At 39.8% G+C, this 25,258-nt stretch overlaps 1 protein-coding gene across 1 annotated transcript in view; it reads left to right on the top strand.

Moving 5' to 3' along the window:
* The window catches only part of F8 (coagulation factor VIII), a 205,196-nt gene that overhangs the window by 19,862 nt on the left and 160,076 nt on the right, over positions 1–25,258 (top strand). Inside the window, exons 2-4 of the mRNA XM_003279331.4 lie at positions 6,587–6,708; positions 14,913–15,035; positions 19,863–20,075. Of these exons, the coding sequence (XP_003279379.1) occupies positions 6,587–6,708; positions 14,913–15,035; positions 19,863–20,075 (458 nt within the window). The remainder of the gene's footprint in view (positions 1–6,586; positions 6,709–14,912; positions 15,036–19,862; positions 20,076–25,258) is intronic.

The raw sequence follows: 25,258 nt of genomic DNA, 5'->3' as shown, positions 1-25,258 counted from the left end.
TAAAACTCACAGCAGCATGGGAACCCATCTATTACTGGGTCCCCTGAGGTTGTTGTTTTTTTTTTTTTTTTTTTTGAAATGGAGTCTTGCTTTGTCACCCAGGCTGGAGTGCAGCGCTGTGATCTCGGCTCACTACAACTTCTGCCTCCCAGGCTCAAGCAATTCTCCTGCCTCAGCCTCCCAAATAGCTGAGATTACAGACACATGCCACCACTCCCAACTAATTTTTGTATTTTTGGTAGAGACAGGATATCACCATGTTGGCCAGGCTGGTCTCGAACTCCTGACCTCAAGTGATCCGGCTGCCTCCCAAAGTGCTGGGATTACAGGTGTGAGCCACCGCACCTGCCCCCCTCCCCAGTGAAGTTTTAAACTCTCAGACTTGTCCACACTGAGCTTGCAGCAATTTGTCAATTACAGTTCAGGTTTTCCTACCCTGACACTGGTTCCCACGGAAGTTTCTGTGCTTAGGTTTTGGCTTCAGTAAGTTGTGATTCTCTGTATTCACCTGTCTGTCTTTCCAATTTGGGGGCGGGCAGCAGATTGACCTGTGACCTTACTTCTCTGACTTATCTAAAGAAGAGTTGTTGATTTTTCAGTTTATTCAGCTTTTTACTTGTTAGGATGGAGTAGCAACTTCTAAGCTCCTTACCTGCCAGACTGGAAACCAGAAGTCTGATTGTCTACTTTTTAAGTTACGCTGCCTTCTCAAAATTAAAAATTACTCACACCAATCCTTCTCAAACTTTTCCAAAAAATGTAAGAGGGAACATCTCTCAGCTCATTCTATGAGGTCAGCACTACCCTGATCCCGAAGCCAGACAGAGACATTATGAGAAAACAAAAACAAAAAACAAAACAAAACAAAACAAACAAAAACTACAGGCCAGTATCTCTTATGATGCAAAAATCCTCAACAAAATACTAGCAAACCAAGTCCAGGAGCATATTAAAAGGATTATACAACATGACTATGTGGGATTTACTCCTGGAATGCAAGGATGTTTCAATATACAAAAACCAGTCAATGTGATACACCACATTAACAGAATGAAAGACAAAATGTGATTATCCCAATTGATGCAGAAAAATCTTTTGACAAAATTCAATACCCTTTCATGATGATAACATGCAACAAACTAGGAATAAAAGGAAATATCAACATAGTACAAGCCATATATGAAAAACCCACAACGAACATCATACTCAATGGTGAAAAACTGAAAGCTTTTCCTCTAAGATCAGGAACAAGACAAGGATGCCCACGTTCACCACTTCTACTCAACATAGTGTTGGAAGTCCTAGCCAGTGCAATTAGGTAAGAAAAAGAAATAAAATACATCCAAATTGGAAAGGAAGAAGTAAAATTATCACTGTTCACAGATGATATAATCTTTTTTGTAGAAAACCCTAAAAATCACACACACAGACAGACAAACACACACGCACACACACACACACCTGTTAGAACTAGTCAACCAATTCAACAGAGTAGCAGGATACAAAGTCAACACAAAAAAAAAATTGTGGCTGGGCATGGTGGCTCACACCTGTAATCCTGCACTTTGGGAGGCCAAGGCAGGAAGTTTGTTTGAAGCCAAGAGTTGGAGATCAGCCTGGGCAACATAGCAAGACCCTGTCTCAAAAAATTAAAAAAAAAATTAGCCAGATGTGGTGGTGCAAGCCTGTAGTCCCAGTTACTTGGGAGACTAAGGTGGGAAGATCACTTGAGCTCAAGAGTTCAAGCCTGCAGTGAAGCTATGATTGTATTACCGCACTCCAGTGACAGGCAGTGAGCTATGATTGTGCCACTGCACTCTAGTGGCAGACCATGATACTGTCTGTTAAAAAAAGTAAATAAAAATTTAAAAAATCAGTTGCATTTATATGCACCAAAAATGAACACTTCAAAAGGAAATTAAGGAAATAATTCCATCTACAATAGCATAGAAAAGAATAAAATACTTAGGAATTAACCTAACCAAGGAGGTGAAACACTTGTGTGCAATGAAAACAACAAAATATTCCTGAAGGAAATTAAAGGAAACATAAATGAATTGAAAGACATCCTATGTTAATGGATTGGAAGACAATATTGTTAAGGTGTCAATATTGTTAAGATGTCAATTTATAGATTTAATGCAATCTCGATCAAAAATCCTATGGCATTTCTTGCAGAAATAGAAAAACTCATCCAAAAATTCATGTAGAATCTCAAGGGGCCAGGCACAGTGGCTTACACCTGTAATCCCAGCACTTTGGGAGGCCGAGGCGGGCGGATCACGAGGTCAGGGGATCTAGACCATCCTGGCTAATATGGTGAAACCCCATCTCTACTAAAAACGCAAAAAATTAGCCGGGCGTGGGGGCGGGAGCCTGTAGTCCCAGCTATTTGGGAGGCTGAGCCAGGAGAATGGCATGAACCCGGGAGGCGGAGCTTGCAGTGAGCCGAAATCACACCACTGTACTCCAACCTGGGTGACAGAGCAAGACTCTATCTCAAAAAAAAAAAAAAAAATCTCAAGGGACACTGAATAGCCAAAATAACTCTAAAAAGAACAAAGTTAAAGGACTAATATTTCTGGATTTCAAAACTTACTACAAAGCCACAGTAATCAAAACAGTGTGGTACTGGCATAAAGACAAACATATAGACCAATGGAATAGAATAAGGAGTCCAGAAATAAGTCCTTTTGTATATGGCCAAATGATTTTCTACAAGGGTGCCAAGACCATTCAATAGGAAAACAATAGTCTTCAACAAACAGTGCTGGGAAAACTGATTATCTACATGAAAAAGAATGAAGTTGAACCCTTATCTAACACCATATAAAAATTAACTCAAAATGGATCCATTACCTAAATGTAAGACCTAAAATTACAAAACTCTCAGAAACATAGGGCAAAACTTTGTGGCTTTGGATTTGGCAATGATTTGTTTGGATATGACGCCAAAGGCATAGACAATGAAAGAAAAAGACAAATTGGACTTCATGAAAATTTAAAAAATTTGTTCATCAAAAGACATCATCAGCAGAGTTAAAAGACAACCCATAGAATGGGAGAAAATCTTTGCAAATCATATCAGATAAGGGATTACTATCCAGAATATATGGAGAACTCCTAAAACTCAACAACAAGAAAGCAGATAACCTGATTTAAAAATGGGCAAAGGACTTGAGTAGGCATTCTTACAAAGAAGATATACAAATGGCCAATAAGTACATGAAAAGATGCTCAACATCACTAATCATTAGAGAAATATAAATCAAAACTACAAAGAGATACCACCACACACCAATTAGGATGGCTACTATCAAAACTAAAACAGAAAATAATGAATGTTGGTGAGGATGTGGAGAAATTGGAACCCTTGTGCACTATTGGGAATGTATAATAGGGCAGTTTCTCAAAAAATTAAACAGAATTACCATATGATCCAGCAACTCGACTTCTGGCTATATATGCAAAAGAACTGAAATGGGGTCTTAAAGAGATATTTATACATCAATTGTATTAGTCAGGGTTCTCCGATGAAACAGATCCAGTGTGTGTGTGTGTGTGTGTGGTGTGTGTGTGTGTAAATATATGCCAATGGTAAGAGTACAGGGTCTGAGTCAGAAGGCAGAACCAAGAATGCTTATGTCCAAGGGCAGGAGAAGATAGATGTCCCAGTTCAAACAGGGAGAGTGAATTTACCCTTCCTCTGTCTTTTTGTTCTATTCAGGCCTTCAGTGGAATGGATAATGCCCACCCACATTGGTGAGAGTGATCTTCTTTACCAATTCAAATGCTATTCTCTTCTGGGAACATCATCACAGACATACCTAGAAATACTGTTTTACCATGTATCTGGGCATCTCTTAGCCCAGTCAAGTTGACATATAAAATTAACCATCATATCCATGTTTATAAGCAGCATTATTCACAATAGCTAAAATGTAGAAGTACTGCAAGTGTCTATTGACAGATGAATGGATAATCTAAATGTGGTATATACACACAAAGCATTACGAAAGAAGGAAATTCTGACACATGCTACAACATAGATGAACCTTGAGTATATTATGCTAAGTTAAATAACCCAGTCACAAAAAGACAAATGCTGTATGATTCCACTTATGTTGGGTATTCAGAGTAGTCAAAATCATACAGAAAGTAGAATGGTGGAAGCCAGAGACTGCAGGAGGTGAGAGTTATTGTTTAATGTTTATACAGTTTCAGTTTACAACATAAAATTAATTCTGGAGGTAGATGGGAGCACATTACACGTTTTCTTTTTGGAGATGGGATCTCACTCTGTTGCCCAGGCTGGAGTGAAGTTTTGTGATCATAGCTCACTGCAGCCTTCACTGTCTGGGCTCAAGTGATCCTTCCACCCCAGGCACCAAAACAGCTAAGATCACAGGTGCACACCACCACGCCTGGCTAATTATTATTATTTGTAAAGGCCAGGTATTGCTATGTTGCCCAGGCTGGTGTTGAACCCCTGGGCTCAAGTGATCATCCTGCCCTGGCCTCCCAAAGTACTGGGATTACAGGTGTGTGCCACCACACCTGGCCAGAATATTTAATACTACTGAACTGTACATTTAAACATGGTTAGGCTGGGCGTGATGCCTCACGCCTATAATCCCAGCACTTTGGGAAGCCAAGGAGGGTGGATTGCTTGAGCCCAGGAGTTTGACACCAGCCTGGGCAACATGGTGAAACCCTGTCTCTACAAAAACATTAACCAGGCGTGGTGGCACACGCCTGTAGTCCCAGTTACTCTGGCGGCTGAGGCGGGAGGATCGCTCGAACCCGGGAGGTGGATCTCGCCACTGCACTCCAGCCTGAGCAACAGAGTGAGACCCTGTCCAAAAAAAAAAAAAAGATTTAAGATAGTAAATTTTATGTGTATTTTACCACAATTATTAAAATTGAAAAAATCCCCATGGGTCACTGGTTTACCAATTTAGCCATTTTCACCACTTTTAGATTGCATTTTCCTTCTCTATCTCAGCATTCTGGCTAAAGGAAAAGCAAAATTTCTTACAAGAATGAATGATTCTCCAGTGTGGCTGCTCCTGAAAGGAACAATGAGACTTTTGTTATTTCACCACAAGATTGAGAAAGAAAGAAACAAGTGATAAATGCCAAGACCCCTTCTTATTCATTCCACATCCTGGTAATCTGAGGCATGGTGTGGCTTTTACTCCAAGCATATGAATACTTACAATCAGAAGCTGCCTCTCCTTTCCCTCACTTTATCATTATTGCCATCATTTATGACAATGGAGGGAGTGTCTCACTGGATGATATTTGGGGTTCTTTCTTCAGTGGTCCGCCATACCGAGCATTTATTTGTGCTGTTCTCCATCTTTCACATCTACCACTTTTCAAAAGTCCCTGAGAGTCAATAAGACATGAGACTCAAACAACTGCTTCACATCTAAGTGTATGTCTTTAAAAATCTCTCCTTTTCCATGTTTATGTCTGATGTGTTTTGTTATGGCACAGTGGCATGTAGTATATGGTTCATAAGTGAATCAGTGTACATCTGTGGAGGGCGAATGCTCAATTTTAGATCTACACATGAAAGCTTTTTTCCAGCGCAGGAGCCTTGCTTTCTCCAACTAAGCCTTAATTACCCAAATGCCCATGTGTTGTGCCTTTGGCTTCTTGAAATGATACCAACTGGTAAAATCTGATGGGAGATAAAAGTTAGATGTCCAGAAGCATAAAAGTCAGGGAGGGAGGCTCTTTATGGCATAGAGAAAGCTGCAGAACTGCTCCATGGTGTGCAAAACTCATCAGCACATGAAACTAGTGAGTGGAGATAGTCACCTTCAACCACTTTGTAATTTCTACCAATTCACTTGGGGCCAGTGTCCCTTATTCACCAAGATTCACATTGGTCCTTTTGATTATTTGGCGTGAGGAAGCCCCCAGACATGCTAAACTGTCATGCAGGGAGAGAGGAAAAGTTGGGAACCAGCCTTCGCTTAAAAGGGCTTTGACAATGGAGGCAAATAATAACATTTTGGGAACATTTATATAAGTAATTATATAATTTCTGATTCAGTAGCTGGTTCATAAATAAATGAGTAATTGGGAGTATCTGAGTGGAGACAAGAATGAGCATTAATGTAGGACTGATTCTGAATTACAGCTGCTGGCACTAGTAGGTTTCAATATACATAGTCTGCTGAAAGGTAATTTTCTCTGTGATATTCCTGGTATCCTTAAGGAGGGAAGTATAATTTTAGGTACATACTGACAAAATTTGAACACAAGGTACTTAGATGAAAGTTATAGTCTGTTTTAGAAATGAAATTGAAGGATGCAGTAGCTATTGCTTTGGCAAAGGATTTTTGGCTGATGCAGTGTATGGTTATTGATTTTATGATTCTTATCATATGGCACCTAATGTATCAGTTGACTTGTGAAAACAGTGTTTCGGTTTAATGGTTGTTAGGGATTTACATACAACTTCAAATTTGCCTCCTTGTTAATAGTAGAAAAGAGTAGTATGGAAGCATTACTTCCAGCTGCTTTTTGAAGCGTACACCAAAATCAATGACTTTTTCCTTTCTTCACGCAGATTTCCTCCTAGAGTGCCAAGATCTTTTCCATTCAACACCTCAGTCGTGTACAAAAAGACTGTGTTTGTAGAATTCACGGATCACCTTTTCAACATCGCTAAGCCAAGGCCACCCTGGATGGGTAATAAAAACAATGTTGAATGTTAATTATGTAATTGGGTATCTTACTTTCTATCACAGATTCCCCAATCTTGAGGTTGCAGTTAAAAAGTGCAGCTGCCAAAGAGAATGTTTCCCTAACTGCTACCTATAGGGAAATACACTGACTGCATTTTCTGTCTTTTTGCTGGGCTGTCTTCCTCTGCTTGGTCTATGCCAACTGCTTACCTCCACTTAGATGTCAAATAAAGTATGTAACAACATGTTATGATAGGACATTTTCTGTCTTAGAATTGTTGCTGAGAATTATAGGTGGGAAGTATCCCCTTATTCTTTTTTTTTTTTTTTTTTTTTTTTTGAGACGGAGTCTTTGTTCAGTTGCCCAGGCTGGAGTGCAGTGGCACGATCTCGGCTCACTGCAACCTCCGCCTCCCGGGTTCACGCCATTCTCCTGCCTCAGCCTCCTGAGTAGCTACAACTACAGATGCCCGCCACCACGCCCAGCTAATTTTGTGTGTGTGTGTTTTTAGTAGAGACGGGATTTCATCATGTTAGCCAGGATGGTCTCGATCTCCTGACCTTGTGATCCACCCGCCTTGGCCTCCCGAAGTGCTGGGATTACAGGCATGAGCCACCGCATCCAGCCAAGTATCCCCTTATTCTAAAGAGAGATATCAGCCTATCGATTTAGAACTTGTTCAGGTAGTAGTCCAAAATTGGTTCTGCAACCCTTAGGCCCTGACTCACCTCCAACCTTGTATAAAAAAAGGCTAGGAACTTATGAAAGACTTTAGATTTGAATATTTATTTGGAGAGCCTCTTTGGTGTTTTATGTGTTGCTTACCCCATGGGGGGTGGGAGGCCTGTCCCTCATGTCAAGGAATAATGAAGGAGGCTTCAGGAAAACCACTTAGAAGACTGGACAAGGTACCTATGGAACTTGGGAGACATTGACCACTGCCTGGTTTTTATCTGGAGAAATTTTCAAGGTCAGAGGCCAAAAGGACTTCTCCCGATGGAATAGCAGGGGGAGTGGGCAATAGTGGGAGCTAACTGCACTACCATTGTTAAGTGTAAGGCCAGGAAGGTCACTGAATGGGACTTGTCTTACAAAGACTCTGCCTGAGAGGTCTTCCTGCGAGGATTAGATAACCCTAACAGAAAAAGCCTGTATGGGTTGTACTGCCAGAAGCAGAATCTGAGAGGAGAGATACAAGTGACCAGCTGGAGAAGGTATATCCCATGCCAAGATCAGGAGCAGTGGGGTGTCTCCATGTTGGCAGGGAGAGGTCTCCAAAGAACTCATAAGTTCCCTAAGAAAGAAAGGCAGAATTTTGGTATGTGTCACAACTAGGGAGTACTAATGCCACATTATCACTGCTCCTTCCAAGAAAGACTTTGTCATTGTGCCTATTTTTTTTACCCCAACCCCCCGTCCTTCCCACATGCTCCTACCTTGGAGGGTCCAGAGAAAGAAAGGTGAGTTGGGGAGGAAGACTAGGAGAGGAAGGTGGGAAAGCAGCGAAGCTGCCAAAAAAAATTACCTTTATATATTGCAGATTTCTGGGGCTGTCAGAATGTAGCTGGAGAAGGAAGGGAACTTGCAATTGCAGAAGGCATCAAAAATTTGGTATTAGACTGGACTGGACTTGTTAGAACCTAAGAGTGATACTGTTGGTTAATACCTGAAGGTTACTGGAAAAGATTGGGATCAACGAAAGTGCAAGAAAAGGGAGATCTCACATAATGTAATTAAAAACAGTGGTCTAAGAAAAATAAGGCTATTTTATATTTTTATCCCACTAAATCCAGTTCATTCAACACACTATTTATAGGCATTTTATACTTAGTGTATTCATAAAACAGAGCGCTTAATTTTCCTCTTGATTTTCTGTCATGGCCTGACTAACAACCCAGTTGCACAAGCCAAAATCATAGGAGTTTTCTTTGACTCCTCTCTTTTTTTCTGTCTCCACATCATTTTTATGAGCAAGTCCTGTTGACTGTTCCTCCAAAACAAGTTCCAAGTCTTCTTATTTTACTTCTTGTAAAATCCAAATTCATCAAAATTCCTGTGGCCTACAAGGTCCTACATTTTATGTTTCCTTTTTGACCGTATTTTCTGTTACTCCTCTGCTCATTCACTGTGCTTCAGCCACATTTTACTTGACTATATCCAGCTTATTTCTGCCTCTGGATGTTTGCATTTGTTTTATCTGTTTTCAATGCTCTTCCACTAGATCTTTGAAAATTTTGCTTCTTTTTCATTAGTCAGATCTCTACTCAAATGTCACCTCCTCAGAGAGGCCCTTCCTGACTACTGCACTGAAAGTATCCTCTACATCCTGCCTCATCATTTTCTAGCAGACCACTATCTTTTAAAATATTTATAACAACTTGAAATTTTCTTGTTTATTTCTTTATTTGCTTAATGTCTTGAGAATATGATCTCCAGGATCTGTCTTTTTTTTTCAAGTTATTCTTTTTTTTATTTTTTTTATTGTTTTATTATTATACTTTAGGTTTTAGGGTACATGTCCACAATGTGCAGGTTTCTTACATATGTATCCATGTGCCATGTTGTTTTGCTGCACCCATTAACTCATCATTTAGCATTAGGTATATCTCTTAATGCTGTCCCTCCCCCCTCCTCCCACCCCACAACAGTCCCTGGAATGTGATGTTCCCCTTCTTGTGTCCATGAGTTCTCATTGTTCAATTCCCACCTATGAGAGAGAACATGCGGTGTTTGGTTTTTTGTCCTTGCGATAGTTTACTGAGAATGATGTTTTCCAGTTCCATCCATGTCCCAACAAAGGACATGAACTCATCATTTTTTATGGCTGCATAGTATTCCATGGTGTATATGTGCCACATTTTCTTAATCCAGTCTATCGTTGTTGGACATTTGGGTTGGTTCCAACTCTTTGCTATTGTGAATAGTGCCGCAAGAAACATACGTGTGCATGTGTCTTGATAGCAGCATGATTTATAGTCCTTTGGGTATATACCCAGTAATGGGATGGCTGGGTCAAATGGTATTTCTAGTTCGAGATCCCTGAGGAATCGCCACACTGACTTCCATCATTAAAAAGTCAGGAAACAACAGGTGCTGAGGGCTCTGTTCTGTTCCATTGGTCTATATCTCTGTTTTGGTACCAGTACCATGCTGTTTTGGTTACTGTAGCCTTGTAGTATAGTTTAAAGTCAGGTAGCGTGATGCCTCCAGCTTTGTTCTTTTGGCTTAGGATTGACTTGGCGATGCGGGCTCTTTTTTGGTTGCATATGAACTTTAAAGTAGTTTTTTCCAATTCTGTGAAGAAAATCATTGGTAGCTTGATGGGGATGGCATTGAATCTATAAATTACCTTGGGCAGTATGGCCATTTTCACGATATTGATTCTTCCAACCCATGAGCATGGAATGTTCTTCCATTTGTTTATATCCTCTTTTATTTCATTGAGCAGTGGTTTGTAGTTCTCCTTGAAGAGGTCCTTCACATCCCTTGTAAGTTGGATTCCTAGGTATTTTATTCTCTTTGAAGCAATTGTGAATGGGAGTTCACTCATTATTTGGCTGTCTGTTTGTCTGTGATTGGTGTACAAGAATGCTTGTGATTTTTGTACATTGATTTTGTATCCTGAGACTTTGCTGAAGTTGCTAATCAGCTTAAGGAGATTTTGGGCTGAGACAAATGGGGTTTTCTAGATATACAATCATGTCATCTGCAAACAGGAACAATTTGACTTCCTCTTTTCCTAATTGAATACCCTTTATTTCCTTCTCCTGCCTAATTGCCCTGGCCAGAACTTCCAGCACTATGTTGAATAGGAGTGGTGAGAGAGGGCATCCCTGTCTTGTGCCAGTTTTCAAAGGGAATGCTTCCAGTTTTTGCCCATTCAGTATGATATTGGCTGTGGGTTTGTCATACATAGCTCTTATTAATTTGAGATACGTCTCATCGATACCTAATTTATTGAGAGTTTTTAGCATGAAGGGTTGTTGAATTTTGTCAAAGGCCTTTTCTGCATCTATTGAGATAATCATGTGGTTTTTGTCTTTGGTTCTGTTTATATGCTGGATTACCTTTATTGATTTGCATATGTTGAACCAGCCTTGCATCCCAGGGATGAAGCCCACTTGATCATGGTGGATAAGCTTTTTGATGTGCTGCTGGATTCGGTTTGCCAGTATTTTATTGAGGATTTTTGCATCAATGTTCATCAAGGGTATTGGTCTGAAATTCTCTTTTTTGGTTGTGTCTCTGCCAGGCTTTGGTTTCAGGATGATGCTGGCCTCATAAAATGTGTTAGGGAGGATTCCTTCTTTTTCTATTAATTGGAATAGTTTCAGAAGGAATGGTACCAGTTCCTCCTTGTACCTCTGGTAGAATTCAGCTGTGAATCCATCAGGTCCTGGACTCTTTTTGGTTGGTAAGCTATTGATTATTGCCACAATTTCAGAGCCTGTTATTGGTCTATTCAGAGATTCAACTTCTTCCTGGTTTAGTCTTGGGAGAATGTATTTGTCAAGGAATTTATCCATTTCTTCTAGATTTTCTAGTTTATTTGCATAGAGGTGTTTGTAGTATTCTCTGATGGTAGATTGTATTTCTGTGGGATTGGTGGTGATATCCCCTTTATCATTTTTTATTGCATCTATTTGATTCTTCTCTCTTTTCTTGTTTATTAGTCTTGCTAGTGGTCTATCAATTTTGTTGATCTTTTCAAAAAACCAGCTCCTGGCTTCATTAATTTTTTGAAGGGTTTTTTGTGTCTCTATTTCCTTCAGTTCTGCTCTAATCTTAGTTATTTCTTGCCTTCTGCTAGATTTTGAATGTGTTTGCTCTTGCTTCTCTAGTTCTTTTAATTGTGACATTAGGGTGTCAATTTTAGATCTTTCCTGCTTTCTCTTGTGGGCATTTAGTGCTATAAATTTCCCTCTACACACTGCTTTGAATGTGTCCCAGAGATTCTGGTATGTTGTGTCTTTGTTCTCGTTGGTTTCAAAGAACATCTTTATTTCTGCCTTCATTTCATTATGTACCCAGTAGTCATTCAGGAGCAGGTTGTTCAGTTTCCATGTAGTTGAGCAGTTTTGAGTGAGTTTCTTAATCCTGAGTTCTAGTTTGATTGCACTGTGGTCTGAGAGACAGTTTGTTATCATTTCTGTTCTTTTGTATTTGCTGAGGAGAGCTTTACTTCCAACTATGTGGTCAATTTTGGAATAGGTGTGGTGTGGTGCTGAAAAAAATGTATATTCTGTTGATTTGGGGTGGAGAGTTCTGTAGATGTCTATTAGGTCCGCTTGGTGCAGAGCTGAGTTCAATTCCTGGATATCCTTGTTAACTTTCTGTCTCGTTGATCTGTCTAATGTTGACAGTGGGGTGTTAAAATCTCCCATTATTATTGTGTGGGAGTTTAAGTCTCTTTGTAGGTCAGTCAGGACTTGCTTTATGAATCTGGGTGCTCCTGTATTGGGTGCATATATGTTTAGGATAGTTAGCTCTTCTTGTTGAATTGATCCGTTTACCATTATGTAATGGCCTTCTTTGTCTCTTTTGATCTTTGTTGGTATAAAATCTATTTTATCAGAGACTAGGATTGCAACCCCTGCCTTTTTTTGTTTTCCATTTGCTTGGTAGATCTTCCTCCATCCCTTTATTTTGAGTCTATGTGTGTCTCTGCAGGTGAGATGGGTTTCCTGAATACAGCACACTGATGGGTCTTGACTCTGTATCCAATTTGCCAGTCTGTGTCTTTTAATTGGAGCATTTAGCCCATTTACATTTAAAGTTAATATTGTTATGTGTGAATTTGATCCTGTCATTATGATGTTAGTTGGTTATTTTGCTCATTAGTTGATGCGGTTTCTTCCTAGCCTCAATGGTCTTTACAATTTGGCATGTTTGTGCAGTGGCTGGTACCGGTTGTTCCTTTCCATGTTTAGTGCTTCCTTCAGGAGCTCTTTTAGGGCAGGCCTGGTGGTGACAAAATCACTCAGCATTTGCTTGTCTGTAAAGTATTTTATTTCTCCTTCACTTGTGAAGCTTAGTTTGGCTGGATATGAGATTCTGGGTTGAAAATTCTTTTCTTTAAGAATGTTGAATATCAGCCCCCACTCTCTTCTGGCTTGTAGAGTTTCTGCCAAGAGATCAGCTGTTAGTCCGATGGGCTTCCCTTTGTGGGTAACCCGACCTTTCTCTCTGGCTGCCCTTGACATTTTTTCCTTCATTTCAACTTTGGTGAATCTGACAATTATGTGTCTTGGAGTTGCTCTTCTCAAGGAGTATCGTTGTGGCGTTCTCTGTATTTCCTGAATCTGAATGTTGGCCTGCCTTGCTAGATTGGGGAAGTTCTCCTGGATAATGTCTTGCAGAGTGTTTTCCAACTTGGTTCCATTCTCCCCGTCACTTTCAGGTACACCAATCAGACGTAGGTTTGGTCTTTTCACATAGTCCCATATTTCTTGGAGGCTTTGTCCATTTCTTCTTATTCTTTTTTCTCTAAACTTCTCTTCACACTTCATTTCATTCATTTCATCTTCCGTCGCTGATACCCTTTCTTCCAGTTGTTCGCATCGGCTACCGAGGCTTCTGCAATCTTCACGTAGTTCTGGAAACTTGGCTTTCAGCTCCATCAGCTCCTTTAAGCCCTTCTCTGCGTTGGTTATTTTAGTTATACATTCATCTATTTTTTTTCAAAGTTTTTAACTTCTTTGCCATTGGTTTGAATTTCCTCCTGTAGCTCGGAGTAGCTTGATCGTCTGAAGCCTTCTTCTCTCATCTCGTCAAAGTCATTCTCCGTCCAGCTTTGTTCCATTGCTGGTGAGGAACTGCGTTCCTTTGGAGGAGGAGAGGTGCTCTGCTCTTTAGAATTTCCAGTTTTTCTGCTCTGTTTTTTCCCCATCTTTGTGGTTTTATCTACTTTTGGTCTTTGATGATGGTGATGTACAGATGGGTTTTTGGTGTGGGTGTCCTTTCTCTTTGTTAGTTTTCCTTCTACCAGACAGGACCCTCAGCTGCAGGTCTGTTGGAGTTTGCTAGAGGTCCACTCCAGACCCTGTTTTGCTAGGTGTCAGCAGCGGTGGCTGCAGAACAGCAGATTTTTATGGACTGCAAATTCAGCTGTCTGATCGTTCCTCTGGAAGTTTTGTCTCAGAGGAGTACCCGGCCGAGTGAGGTGTCAGTCTGCCCCTACTGGGGGGTGCCTCCCAGTTAGGCTGCTTGGGGGTCAGGGACCCACTTTAGGAGGCAGTCTGCCCGTTCTCAGATATCCAGCTGCATGCTGGGAGAACCACTACTCTCCTCAAAGCTGTCAGACAGGGACATTTAAGTCTGCAGAGGTTACTGCTGTCTTTTTGTTTGTCTGTGCCCTGCCCCCAGAGGTGGAGCCTACAGAGGCAGGCAGGCCTTCTTGAGCTGTGGTGGGCTCCACCCAGTGGGAGCTTCCTGGCTGCTTTGTTTACCTAAGCAAGCCTGGGCAATGGCGGGTGCCCCTCCCCCAGCCTCGCTGCCGCCTTGCAGTTTGATCTCAGACTGCTGTGCTAGCAATCAGCAAGACTCCTTGGGCGTAGGACCCTCCGAGCCAGGTGCGGGACACAATCTCCTGGTGTGCCGTTTTCCAAGCCCGTTGGAAAAGCGCAGTATTAGGGTTGGAGTGACCCGATTTTCCAGGTGCCGTCTGTTACCCCTTTCTTTGACTAGGAAAGGGAACTCCCTGACCCCTTGCACTTCCCGAGTGAGGCAATGCCTCGCCCTGCTTTGGCTCGAGCACGTTGTGCTGCACCGACTGTCCTGCACCCACTGTTTGGCACTCCCTAGTGAGATGAACCCGGTACCTCAGATGGAAATGCAGAAATCACCTGTCTTCTGCGTCGCTCACGCTGGGAGCTGTAGACCGGAGCTGTTCCTATTCGGCCATCTTGGCTCCACCCTCTCCATGATCTGTCTTGTTTGCTACTGCACCTCCAGTGCATAAGACAGTTCCTAGAATATAGTAGGAACTCTAGTTGAATGAATGAATGAATGAATTGAATGATTGCCAGAAATCTTTCCTCAGAGCAACCATAAGGTTAGGCTGATGTTGGCAGCAAGCAAATACTACTTTTTATCAATAATTACAGGGGCATTCTTCTCCACTGTGACCTTGACTCTAACTTTTGTAATAACAGGCTTTCTGGAGTACTATCCCCAAGTGACCTTTGGTGGACATCTCATTCTTACAGGTCTGCTGGGTCCTACCATCCAGGCTGAGGTTTATGACACAGTGGTCATTACACTTAAGAACATGGCTTCCCATCCTGTCAGTCTTCATGCTGTTGGTGTATCCTACTGGAAAGCTTCTGAGGGTGAGTCAAATGCCCTCCTATTGTCCTGTCATTCTACAAATAGAACAGTGAGATGTATGTGCTTTGTAATGGTGGCGCACCTGGAGTTGGATCCATTCTCTTAAATACAAACTTACTGAGAAATAATAATAACAACAATAATGACTAATATGTATTGAGTTGAAGGTTGTACAGCTAGTAAGTGGTGGAATCAGGATTCAAACCTAGCCCCATCTAACTCCAGAACTTATGCTTGGAACCACTGTGCTACAGTGCAAGCATTCATATAAATAATGTTGAATTTGGTTCATGTAACTGAAAAGTTCCATGGAGTCAGTCAAGTATGGCTGGATCCAAGGATTCAAGTGATGCTCTCAGCATTGTGGCCATTTTTCTCCCACCATGTCAACTGGGCTGTCCTTTTTGGTTTCATTCTAAGGCAGGCTTTTCTAATATGATGGCAAAGATAGCCACTGGCAGCTCAAGGCTTATCTCATTCTTACAGATTGTGATCCAGGAGTGGGAAGGAAGCCTCTATCCCAGTATTTCTTGATGTTGAGTGGTATGGAAGAGTTAGAAAGCAGGAGGCAGCATCAGTCTCACCCAATCCAATGACAATGGCCAGGATGATGGAGTTCTTCAGCACTCTCTTGAGAAAGGGTTCTGGTAGAAGGAGCAAACCGAGAGACCTAGTGGTCTCCGCACCAAGGACATATTGTTTTATGAAGCCAAATAGAGTTGCACTGTTAGTTATTTGAGAGGTAGTTAAAGTTAATTTGCTTGTAGGGCATCTTGATTTGAGACAGACAACTATATTTTTTCCACCTGTATGAAAATATCTCCCTGAATTTCCAAATCTCCAAAATTTCTGCTTTACCTGGGTCACACAGACCTCTTTAATACAAATGAACATGGTCTGGAGATTGATGTGGGCAAGCTAGAGTGCAAAATAGATTCCTATAGTAGATCCCGTTTCCAGGTAATCCAAAACCCAGGGAAGTCAATGAAGGGTAGAAAGCATAAACTGAAGGAAGCACAGTTAGATTGGCCAGTAATTACAACCATGTTCTGCCTACGTCTCTGCTCATTTTTAGAAATTGAAAATTCTTTCAACTCTTTTAAGGTCCCAACTGAACGTTATGTGTGCTTCTTAACATTTACTAGATTATAAATATCTCAGGATAGGAAAATCCATCTTATTTATTGCTGTGTCTTTAGCATATAACATATTGCCTACCCTACAGTGGATACTCAATACAAGAATGAGGGTGTAATGGACACCAGTCACTTTTTCTTCCTAAAATTAAACATTTCTCACCTGTGTACCCCCTAGGAATTGCTTTTCTGAATATACTTCAAACAGAACCTGCCATTTTCTTAAAGCCCATGCCTCCCTGGCCATAGCAGTTGATCTAGGAGTGAGCAGTTGACACGGGTATCCCACCTCCTTGGCCACAGTTGATTGGTCCAGAGATGGGCACCTTACCCAAGCTAGGCCAATGAGAGTACTTGCGCTAGCATTTTGAAATTTATGAGAAAAAGGACCTACTATTACCAGGTAATCCTATACTTAGGAGATGGAGCCCAAATATATGATAAAATCAAGATTCTACTACTTCATGTATATCATGTGGGCCATGGATCTTATAGGAGTCTTAAGGGGGTGTTGGTCTTGTCCTTTTCATAGTTGCCTAGCTCTTTGCAGGCATGCTGCACAGGCAGGACAACCTACCTTTATCTGCTCCTTCTATACCACTGATCCTACCCTAAACACGCAGCTGTATAATCAGAGACAGGAAGCCACGGCAAATCTGGAGGGTCTGGACTTCACTATATCTTAAAGAGTTACATGTAATTGTAATTCAACATTGGGGAAATTTTCCAAAAATTGGTGGAGAAAAGAGTGGCCAATGCAATTTTATCTTTTTCTTTTCTGCTGACATCAGGGAGAGATAAGAACTTTAAAATCACAATTATGGGGAGATAATATTTTAAAATCCAGCTCAAGTTAAACCCATCAGAAAAGGTAACACCTTTTGGGACCCCCAAATGGCCACATCTTATCCAGTGAGGGGACACCAACCATAGAGTCTATACTGCACAGTTCAAATGGTAGCCATGAGCTATCAGGCACTTGAAATGTGGTGAGTCCTACTTGAGACATACTGTAAAATACACACCAGATTTCAAAGGCTAATTACAAAAAAGACTAAAAATATCTCATTCATTGTTTATAAGTGCAAGTTGAAATGCTTATATTTGGGTATACTAGGTTAAACGAAATACATTATTAAAATAATTTCACCTGTTTCTTTTTACTTTTCTTAATGTGACTACCAGAAAATTTAAAATTACATATGTGGTTTGCATTATATTTCTGTTGAACAGCACTCATCTGTACACTTCCAGTGAAATGTTTAGCATGTGTTGAAGTTGCTGCCCCTGATGCAGTGGCTCATCTCAGATTTGGCCAAGTTCTTCTGTCCAAGGAAAACTAGATTCAACCCATTCCTGGAGAGAAAGAGATTCAAATCTTTCTGGGCTGGGTCACTTACCTTGGTTAAATCTGTTCTCCACCTATTCTACCAACAACCAAATGGATGGACATAGCTGAAATAAAAATCACGCAATCACACTGAACGGTATCTCACCTCAGGTGGGCCTTCAGCATTGCCTAGCCATTCTACTGCTACATTTCCCCTAATCCATTTACTCTGTCTCTCTCCCCAAGACAGCTATAATGTTTCACACATTCTTAGCCTCTCATCAAACCTCCAACATGTGCTCCCACCCCTGCCCCCACCACAACCTGAGCCTTAGGAAAAAGGGTATTTTTTTCCTAATGAAATATTTCAAACAAAGATAGATACAGAAAATAATATAACAAACAAACATGTGCCCATCACCTCACCTTGCCAAATCTTAACATTTTGTCATCTTCGCTTAATTTAAGCATTTTACATACAGTCTGTACCCCTCCATGGGGCTGGCCGGAAAGGGCTCTCATTGTCAAAGTTCAAAGTAATTGATCATTGAAAAAATAATGATCACATTAAAAACAACACTTATATAATAGAGATACATATTGAAATACTCATAAATGAAATGATATCCTGTCTAGGATTGGCTTCAAACACATCCAAGCTGATGTTACAATCATTAGGTGAATTCCTGATGTGGAATTTGACATTTGTATGGTGCCAAAATAATATCCCGGAGATTTTTTTCTGATTTTAAGTGGAAATGTTAACTTTAGAATGGAGGTATCAGGCTAATCCACGGGTCAATTTTAGTGTCACTAAGGATGGGATGGCCAGATATTATCTGCCCCTGATATGATAAGGGACTCAGCATCATCTTTGATATATTTTAGCCAAAAAACTTATTTAACTTGAATCTAATCAGAACTTAGGCATATTCAATAGCATGGGATATTCTACAGGACTACAAGCCAAATTTCTTTCACCAAATGAGTGTCAGAAAAAAAGGGACTACTCCAAACTAAAAGAGACTATGGGCCTAAACAACCAGATGCAATGTGCAGTCTTAGGTTGGATTCTGATTTGGACCAACTAGCTACAAAGGATGCCTTTGAGGCAATTAAGAAAATTTGAATATTGCATTGATATTAGGTGATATTAACTGGATCAGGTGTGCTAGTGTCATTTTGTTTATGTGGGCAATTTTTTTTTAAAGATGACTTCTAAAGTATATGGGAGTAGACTGTCATGAAATTTGTAATGTACATTAAAATGCATCATCATAAAAAGTGTGTTGAAAGAAAAAAGTGGAAGTAGCAATGCAATTCTAAGAATAATTTTCTAACATCCACTCACAAAAATATTAAATTCTTTATATTAAACACATGAAAAAGAACACAAATGTATCTGTCTTTTAAGATTCATCTCAAATTCCGCCTCCTTCATCAAGCATTACTGAAGAGTAGGAAGCTTGTTTACTTTTTTATCCACTGGGTTGCTTGCTGCAAGAGCATAGAGACTTCTATCTTGATCTTTATATTTTCAGCTTGTAGCTGAGTCTGGTAAAGAATAACTCAATAAATGTTTGTGAATAAATACGTGAATATTATATCTTTATATGCCTATGTCCTCCAGCAAACATAGTGTTGTACCGCTAGGAAAGAACAAAGTTTAAGAAATTTTCTGAAATCTCTCTTTCTTACCCTTCCCTGACCCTCACTAGTGCCTACCAAAGAGTCTGTGACAAAGTGTATTTGTTGTTGAATTGAATTAGGCAAAAAGATGCAATAATGGAAGCAATTTATTATTTAACAGAATGTGGAGATCTCAACCAGAACCTAGTTTTTACTGCTCATACTAGGGTTAGTGATCTCAAGATCCTCTGGAATATATGAAGCTTCTCCCCATTTGTGGCCGCTGCTTGTTAGTTTTTCAAATTAAGATGCAGAAAGTAGGCCGGGCGTGGTGGTTCACACCTGTGATCCCAGCACTTTGGGAGGCTGAGGCAGGTGGATCATGAGGTCAGGAGTTTAAGACCATCCTGATCAACATGATGAAACCCCATCTCTACTAAAAATACAAAATTAGCCGGGCATGGTGGCGTGTGCCTGTAATCCCAGCTACTGGGGAGTCTGAGGCAGGAAAATCACTTGAACCTGAGAGGCGGAGGTTGCTATGAGCCAAGATTGCGCCCCTGCACTCCAGCCTGGGCAACAGAGTGAGACTCCGTCTCAAAACAACAACAATAGCAACAAAGATGCAGAAAGTCTGTTTCTTATGTAGAACCTATTGGTGACAATAAACTTGACATGTTTCTTTGAGTGCACAATGAGTATAGAAAGGACAATTTTATTTCTTCCTGCTATAGGAGCTGAATATGATGATCAGACCAGTCAAAGGGAGAAAGAAGATGATAAAGTCTTTCCTGGTGGAAGCCATACATATGTCTGGCAGGTCTTGAAAGAGAATGGTCCAATGGCCTCTGACCCACTGTGCCTTACCTACTCATATCTTTCTCATGTGGACCTGGTAAAAGACTTGAATTCAGGCCTCATTGGAGCCCTACTAGTATGTAGAGAAGGTAAGTGTATGAAAGCGTAGGATTGAGATGAAATAAGCAGAGAAGTACAAACAACTGAATCTATCTATAACAGTTAGCATTTGTGTCCCTTCACTGGAAAGGGGTTTCTTTACTCTAGCATCATGCTCATGGAAAGGAGAATAATCCAGTTTCTGAGAGAAGCAGATATGCATTCTATGTAACCACAATAAACTCTAAGCTGGGATCAGTAGGAGCTGAGTTCCAGAATTAAATCTCTCTCCTCAAAGCATTGCTATTTTCCTCTTCAAATCTGTGGGCTTTATCAGTAGTGATTTCTACTATCCTCTGCCTTTTGCAAACTTTGAGCTAGCTTCCTTGAAAACTTCATGGAGGTAAACACATCCAAGTATGTGATCAATGGCATATAGACTGGTTCAGGTGGTTAGTTTGTCATCTGTAAACCAAAAGTATATAAAAATCTAAGAAAAGTCAGCATTTATTTGTTACTGAAAATTAATTAATTTGGATTGAATTAATATATTCTAAAATAATTCTAATCAAACCTGTTTTTAATTTATACCTTAGCATAAATTAAATTAGGGAAGTAAATTTTGCATAATTTGTTTTTTATCCTATTTTTTATGGTGAAATCAGCTTCACTGTACCTTTTTCTTGTTCCAGTTATCTTTTACTGCATAACACCACAATTTAGTGGCTTAAAACAACAACAATCACTTATTATCTCTCATGGTTTCTGTGAATCTCATGGAATTTGGGAGTGTTTTGACTTGGTGGTCTATCTAAGTGTGTCTCATGAGGCTGTAGTCAAACAGTGGCTAGAGCTGAAATCATCCCAAAGGTGACTTTATTCACATGTCTTTAACCTTGGCTTGATGGTACTCTCCACATGGTCTCTCTCACATGGGTTTTACAGGGTAGCCAGACTTCTTATATGGTCCTGAGATAGCCCATTAGAAGCTGTTTCATGATTTCTAATGTAACCTTGGAAATCACTCACATAACATACATTCTAGTAGTTAGAATGCATCACTAAGACCAGTCTATAAAGGGAGACTCCACCTTTTGATGGGGAATAGGCAAAGAATTTATTAACAGGAATCACCATACTCTTTCTGAATGGTGATGATGAATGTGATTCAAAAAAAAGATGGGAGCGGGGAGTGGAGAAGATGAGAAAGGTTTGTAGTTTATAATAGTTTCAGATGAAAGTATGATTTCTCATATACTGAGTTCAGTTTCATAGTCATAATTAATGAGAAAGTGCCAAAACCACAGTGTGTTATTTATGGGATGTAAAGGCTAATGGAACAATGAGATCATCAAAACATTAGTGTTTACATATGACATATAAAGAAATAAGTTAAAAACCCAAATAATTCTTCGACACAGAGTTGAACTAAAGAGTCTACAGAGGTTCTAGTTCCAAGTAAAATGGATAAACACACTCCACCCTTTATTTCCCATTGAACTTAACTATAAAACCTTGACAAAATGCAAAGCCCAGATATTTAAAAATTTCTAAAAAGCAAATAGAACAAGCATATAGAGAAAAGACACTAGAATTCAAAGTATTACCAACCTTGTGGGGGAGTATACCTTTTTCCTCACTCTAGTATTCCTTAACCTGAATTAAAACATAACTGGAGACTTGGAAGTGAGTACTATGTTGCAAAGAGAGCTCCAGGACAAACCCTCTAGGGTTTCAAGGAGTGGGAAAGGTAACTATAAATGCTCAGAGAGCGTGGGAGGGGAAATCCCCTAGGGTTTTTGTCCTCTTTTCCACCATTCTCTCAAGCTTCAGTCCCAGGTTACCTGTGACAATGACGGTGGCTGGCAACAGAAACCTGCAGGAGTAAAAACTTAGGGAGGGGAACATTATTCTTCATTCAGTACAGCTACAGATCTAAGACATTGGGGGAAAAGCACATTACTTTTCTCTCTGTCTTTCCCCTTCCATTGCTTGACCTTAGCTATGATGTAGTTGTGGAAGTTGGAAGCTTCTGGTTAGAAAACCAAAAAAGGGAGCTCACAGAACTGGAAAGTTTATAGATGACAGAGAGAAAAGATCCCAGGAAAGTAAACCCATAAAGTTGTGCATTAACTCCTGGATTCACCCCCAACGTATACATCCAGGTATGTAGTTTCAGTGTCAGATCTGTTTTAAACCCTTTGCAGTGCCATTGAGTCCAACCCAGTGGCCAGTCTGGTGCTTGAGGGGAAATCTCAGTTTCACAGTCTTCAGCATGTTCCATTAGCCTTTACATCCCATAAATAACACACTGTGATTTTGGCACTTTCTCATTAATTATGACTATGAAACTGAACTCAGTATATGAGAAATCATACTTTCATCTGAAATTACAGCCCACAGAATTCCTTAAAACATGTCTGATGGCTGAAAGAAAAGATAGAACATTGTGAGAGAGGTTTTTTAATGTATGGTAGGTATAATACATAAAAGAATCATAGCATAACAAGAGGAGGGTAAGGAAAACTTTATGGTCCATTCAACTTCATTCCAATTCAAATGGTAAAATGTTGACTCTAAGTAGATGATAGTGAAAGGTTAAGTATGTATTTTGTAATCCCTAGAGCAACCAATAAAAAATTATACAAAGAGACATAGTAAAAAGTCACAATAAACTAATTACAATGGTATATCAAAAATGTTCAAATAACTCAAAAGAAGGCAAGTAAGGAGAGATGAAAATCAGAGAGAAGAAGCAGTAAAATAATAATAAAATGATAGGCTTAAATCTAAACATATTAATACTTATATTAAGTGCAAATGGCTAAAACACACCAATTAAAAACAGAGATTAGCACACTGGATATAAAAGCTTGAACCAATTATATTTTGTTTACAAGAAACTCATTTCAAAAGTAATGATATAGGTAGGTTACCAGCATAAAGATGGAAAAGGATATATGATGCAAACATGAATATGAAGAAAGTTGAAGTAGTACAAATCTGTAATCAAAACACTGATTTTTGCCAGGAGTGCCAAAACCATTCAATAGGGGAAAGAATAGTGTCTTCAATAAACAGTGCTGAAACAGGTGAATATCTGCATGCAAAATACTGATTGAGTATCCCTTACCTGAAATGCTTGGAACCAAGAACGTTTCAGATTTCAGATATTGGAATATTTGCACATATATAATGAGATAGCTTGGGGATGAAACTTAAGTCTGAATATGAAATTCATTTTGGATATAAGTCCCTTCCTAGTTATGTGATTGGCAAATATTTTCTCCCACTCTACAGTTTGTTTTTGCATTCTTTTAATGGTGTCTTTTATAAAGCAAGAGTTATATGGACAAACATATGAAAAGATGTTCAACATCATTAACCATTAGGGAAATGCAAATTCAATCAACAGTGATGTATCTATTAGAATAGCTAAAATAATACTATAAAATTGCCAAGAATGCTGTCAAGAATTCAGAGCAACAGAAAGTTTCACAATGCACAATGGTATAGCCATTCTGGAAAACAGAACGGCAGTTTTGCTGCTTGGTAGAGAAACAGTCTCTGGCAGTTTCTTATAAAATTAGATGTACACTATAGAGGGATAGCAGGAGGGAGTTCTTTTTGGATATTGAAATGGATCTGTATCTTGATGATGATGGGGTTTCATGAGCTTATATCTTTGTTAAAAGTTATAGACCTATACACCAAAAGAAAAAGAAAAGTCAATTTCACTATAATTGAAAATTTATATAAAAGTAATTAGAATGTTTTAAGACAGCTTTATATGTATTTTAAACGTGTCTCTAAAGTTTTTAATCCAGTACTTCTGGTAAAGATGGCACAGGGTCTTCATACTTAGCCATTTTTCCATCCTCCACGTCAACCCCAACCTCGCTGAAAACCAACAGCAAAGATAGGTAAACCATAAATAGAGAAAATCGAATAGGCATGGTCAAGCTGAAAAAGAAGATAAATATTTGTGGACCAGAAGCAGAACAGGAACTGTGAGTAGTAAAAGGGGTGGAAATTACAGGCCAACTGAGATCTGGGTCAGGAAGCCAGCTGCGGTAGCCAAGGAGTCATGATGACAAGGATAAATAGTGCTCCCCACCAGAAGGACCTGGAACCAGGTGGACTGAGAGCCCATATCATAGAGTTGGGCTCTTCTTCACTTGAAAGAGAGCTGAGCACAGCTGCTGCTCACTCTTTCTTTAGGGCCATGGCTTTGTGGAAACTCAGGGTCCTAGAAGAGGGGAAAGCAAACCCAGTCCTAGAATAGGAACTGAACTAAGTTTTCTCGGTTCAGTGGGCGAGTCTGCAATATCCTCAAGGTTTCCATTGGCCAGTATCTCCAAAATTCCATTCTAGGGTATGATTTGCAAGATAAAGAGTGGTGAACACATCCTTTGCTTATTAATCAATGATCACAAGGGACAGCAAAGATCACTATAGTTCAACAAAGTCAGATTTATTGGCTCATGGCAACAAGAGACTGTGGACACCTCCCTAAACAAAGGGAAATACTGTATAGAGTTAGTAAAGAATTTTGGGGAAGGGTGGAGGTTAGGTGATATTTAAATGAAGCAAAGTAGAGTTGTGTGTAAAGAAATAACCGTGAGGTCTAGACTGTGAAGTGTCCTGGTTAACTAAAAAGTTAACATAGACATGAAATGTTAAGTCAAGGCACCCCTTACCTGAAGCTTGAGCTTTAAATTGAGCTGCTTCTTTGTGTGAAAGTAATTTAGATGACCTAGGAAAGAATGAGATGTTTCATTCTTGTTGCTGTTAGTTCAAACATTTCTGGCAGGCTGTGAATTCAGAGAACAAACAACTCAAATGAGTAAGAAAGCAAGAGATAATCAAAGCAAATAGTTGGCGTTCAGTGAGTTTATACAGTGGCAATGTGTCCTTGGGAGAAATGGTGTTGTTAACTCTGCAGTTAGCTTTATCTATGTCTCTTATCCCAGCCTGATGAGTAGCAGCACACATATTGTTGCTTTCTTAGTCCAAGCTAATTTTTATTTCTAAGCATTAAGGGTGCGAGAGAGAGAAAGAACGGCAAAATGTCATAAACAAAAAATCCTTCTACGCAAAATAAGCCTGCAAACAAAAGTTCCCAGTCAAATTAAAAAAATATATAATGCTAAGAAAGATAGCCAATAAACTCAACAGTTAAAGCATGAAACAGGCTAGTTTGTTCCATTAAAAACTTTAGCTATTGATATAC

The sequence above is a fragment of the Nomascus leucogenys genome, chromosome X (assembly GCF_006542625.1).
Source record: "Nomascus leucogenys isolate Asia chromosome X, Asia_NLE_v1, whole genome shotgun sequence".
Classification (NCBI taxonomy): Eukaryota; Metazoa; Chordata; class Mammalia; order Primates; family Hylobatidae; genus Nomascus; species Nomascus leucogenys.
Note: the sequence above shows the minus strand (reverse complement) of the source record. Positions and strands in the feature narration are given on the sequence as shown.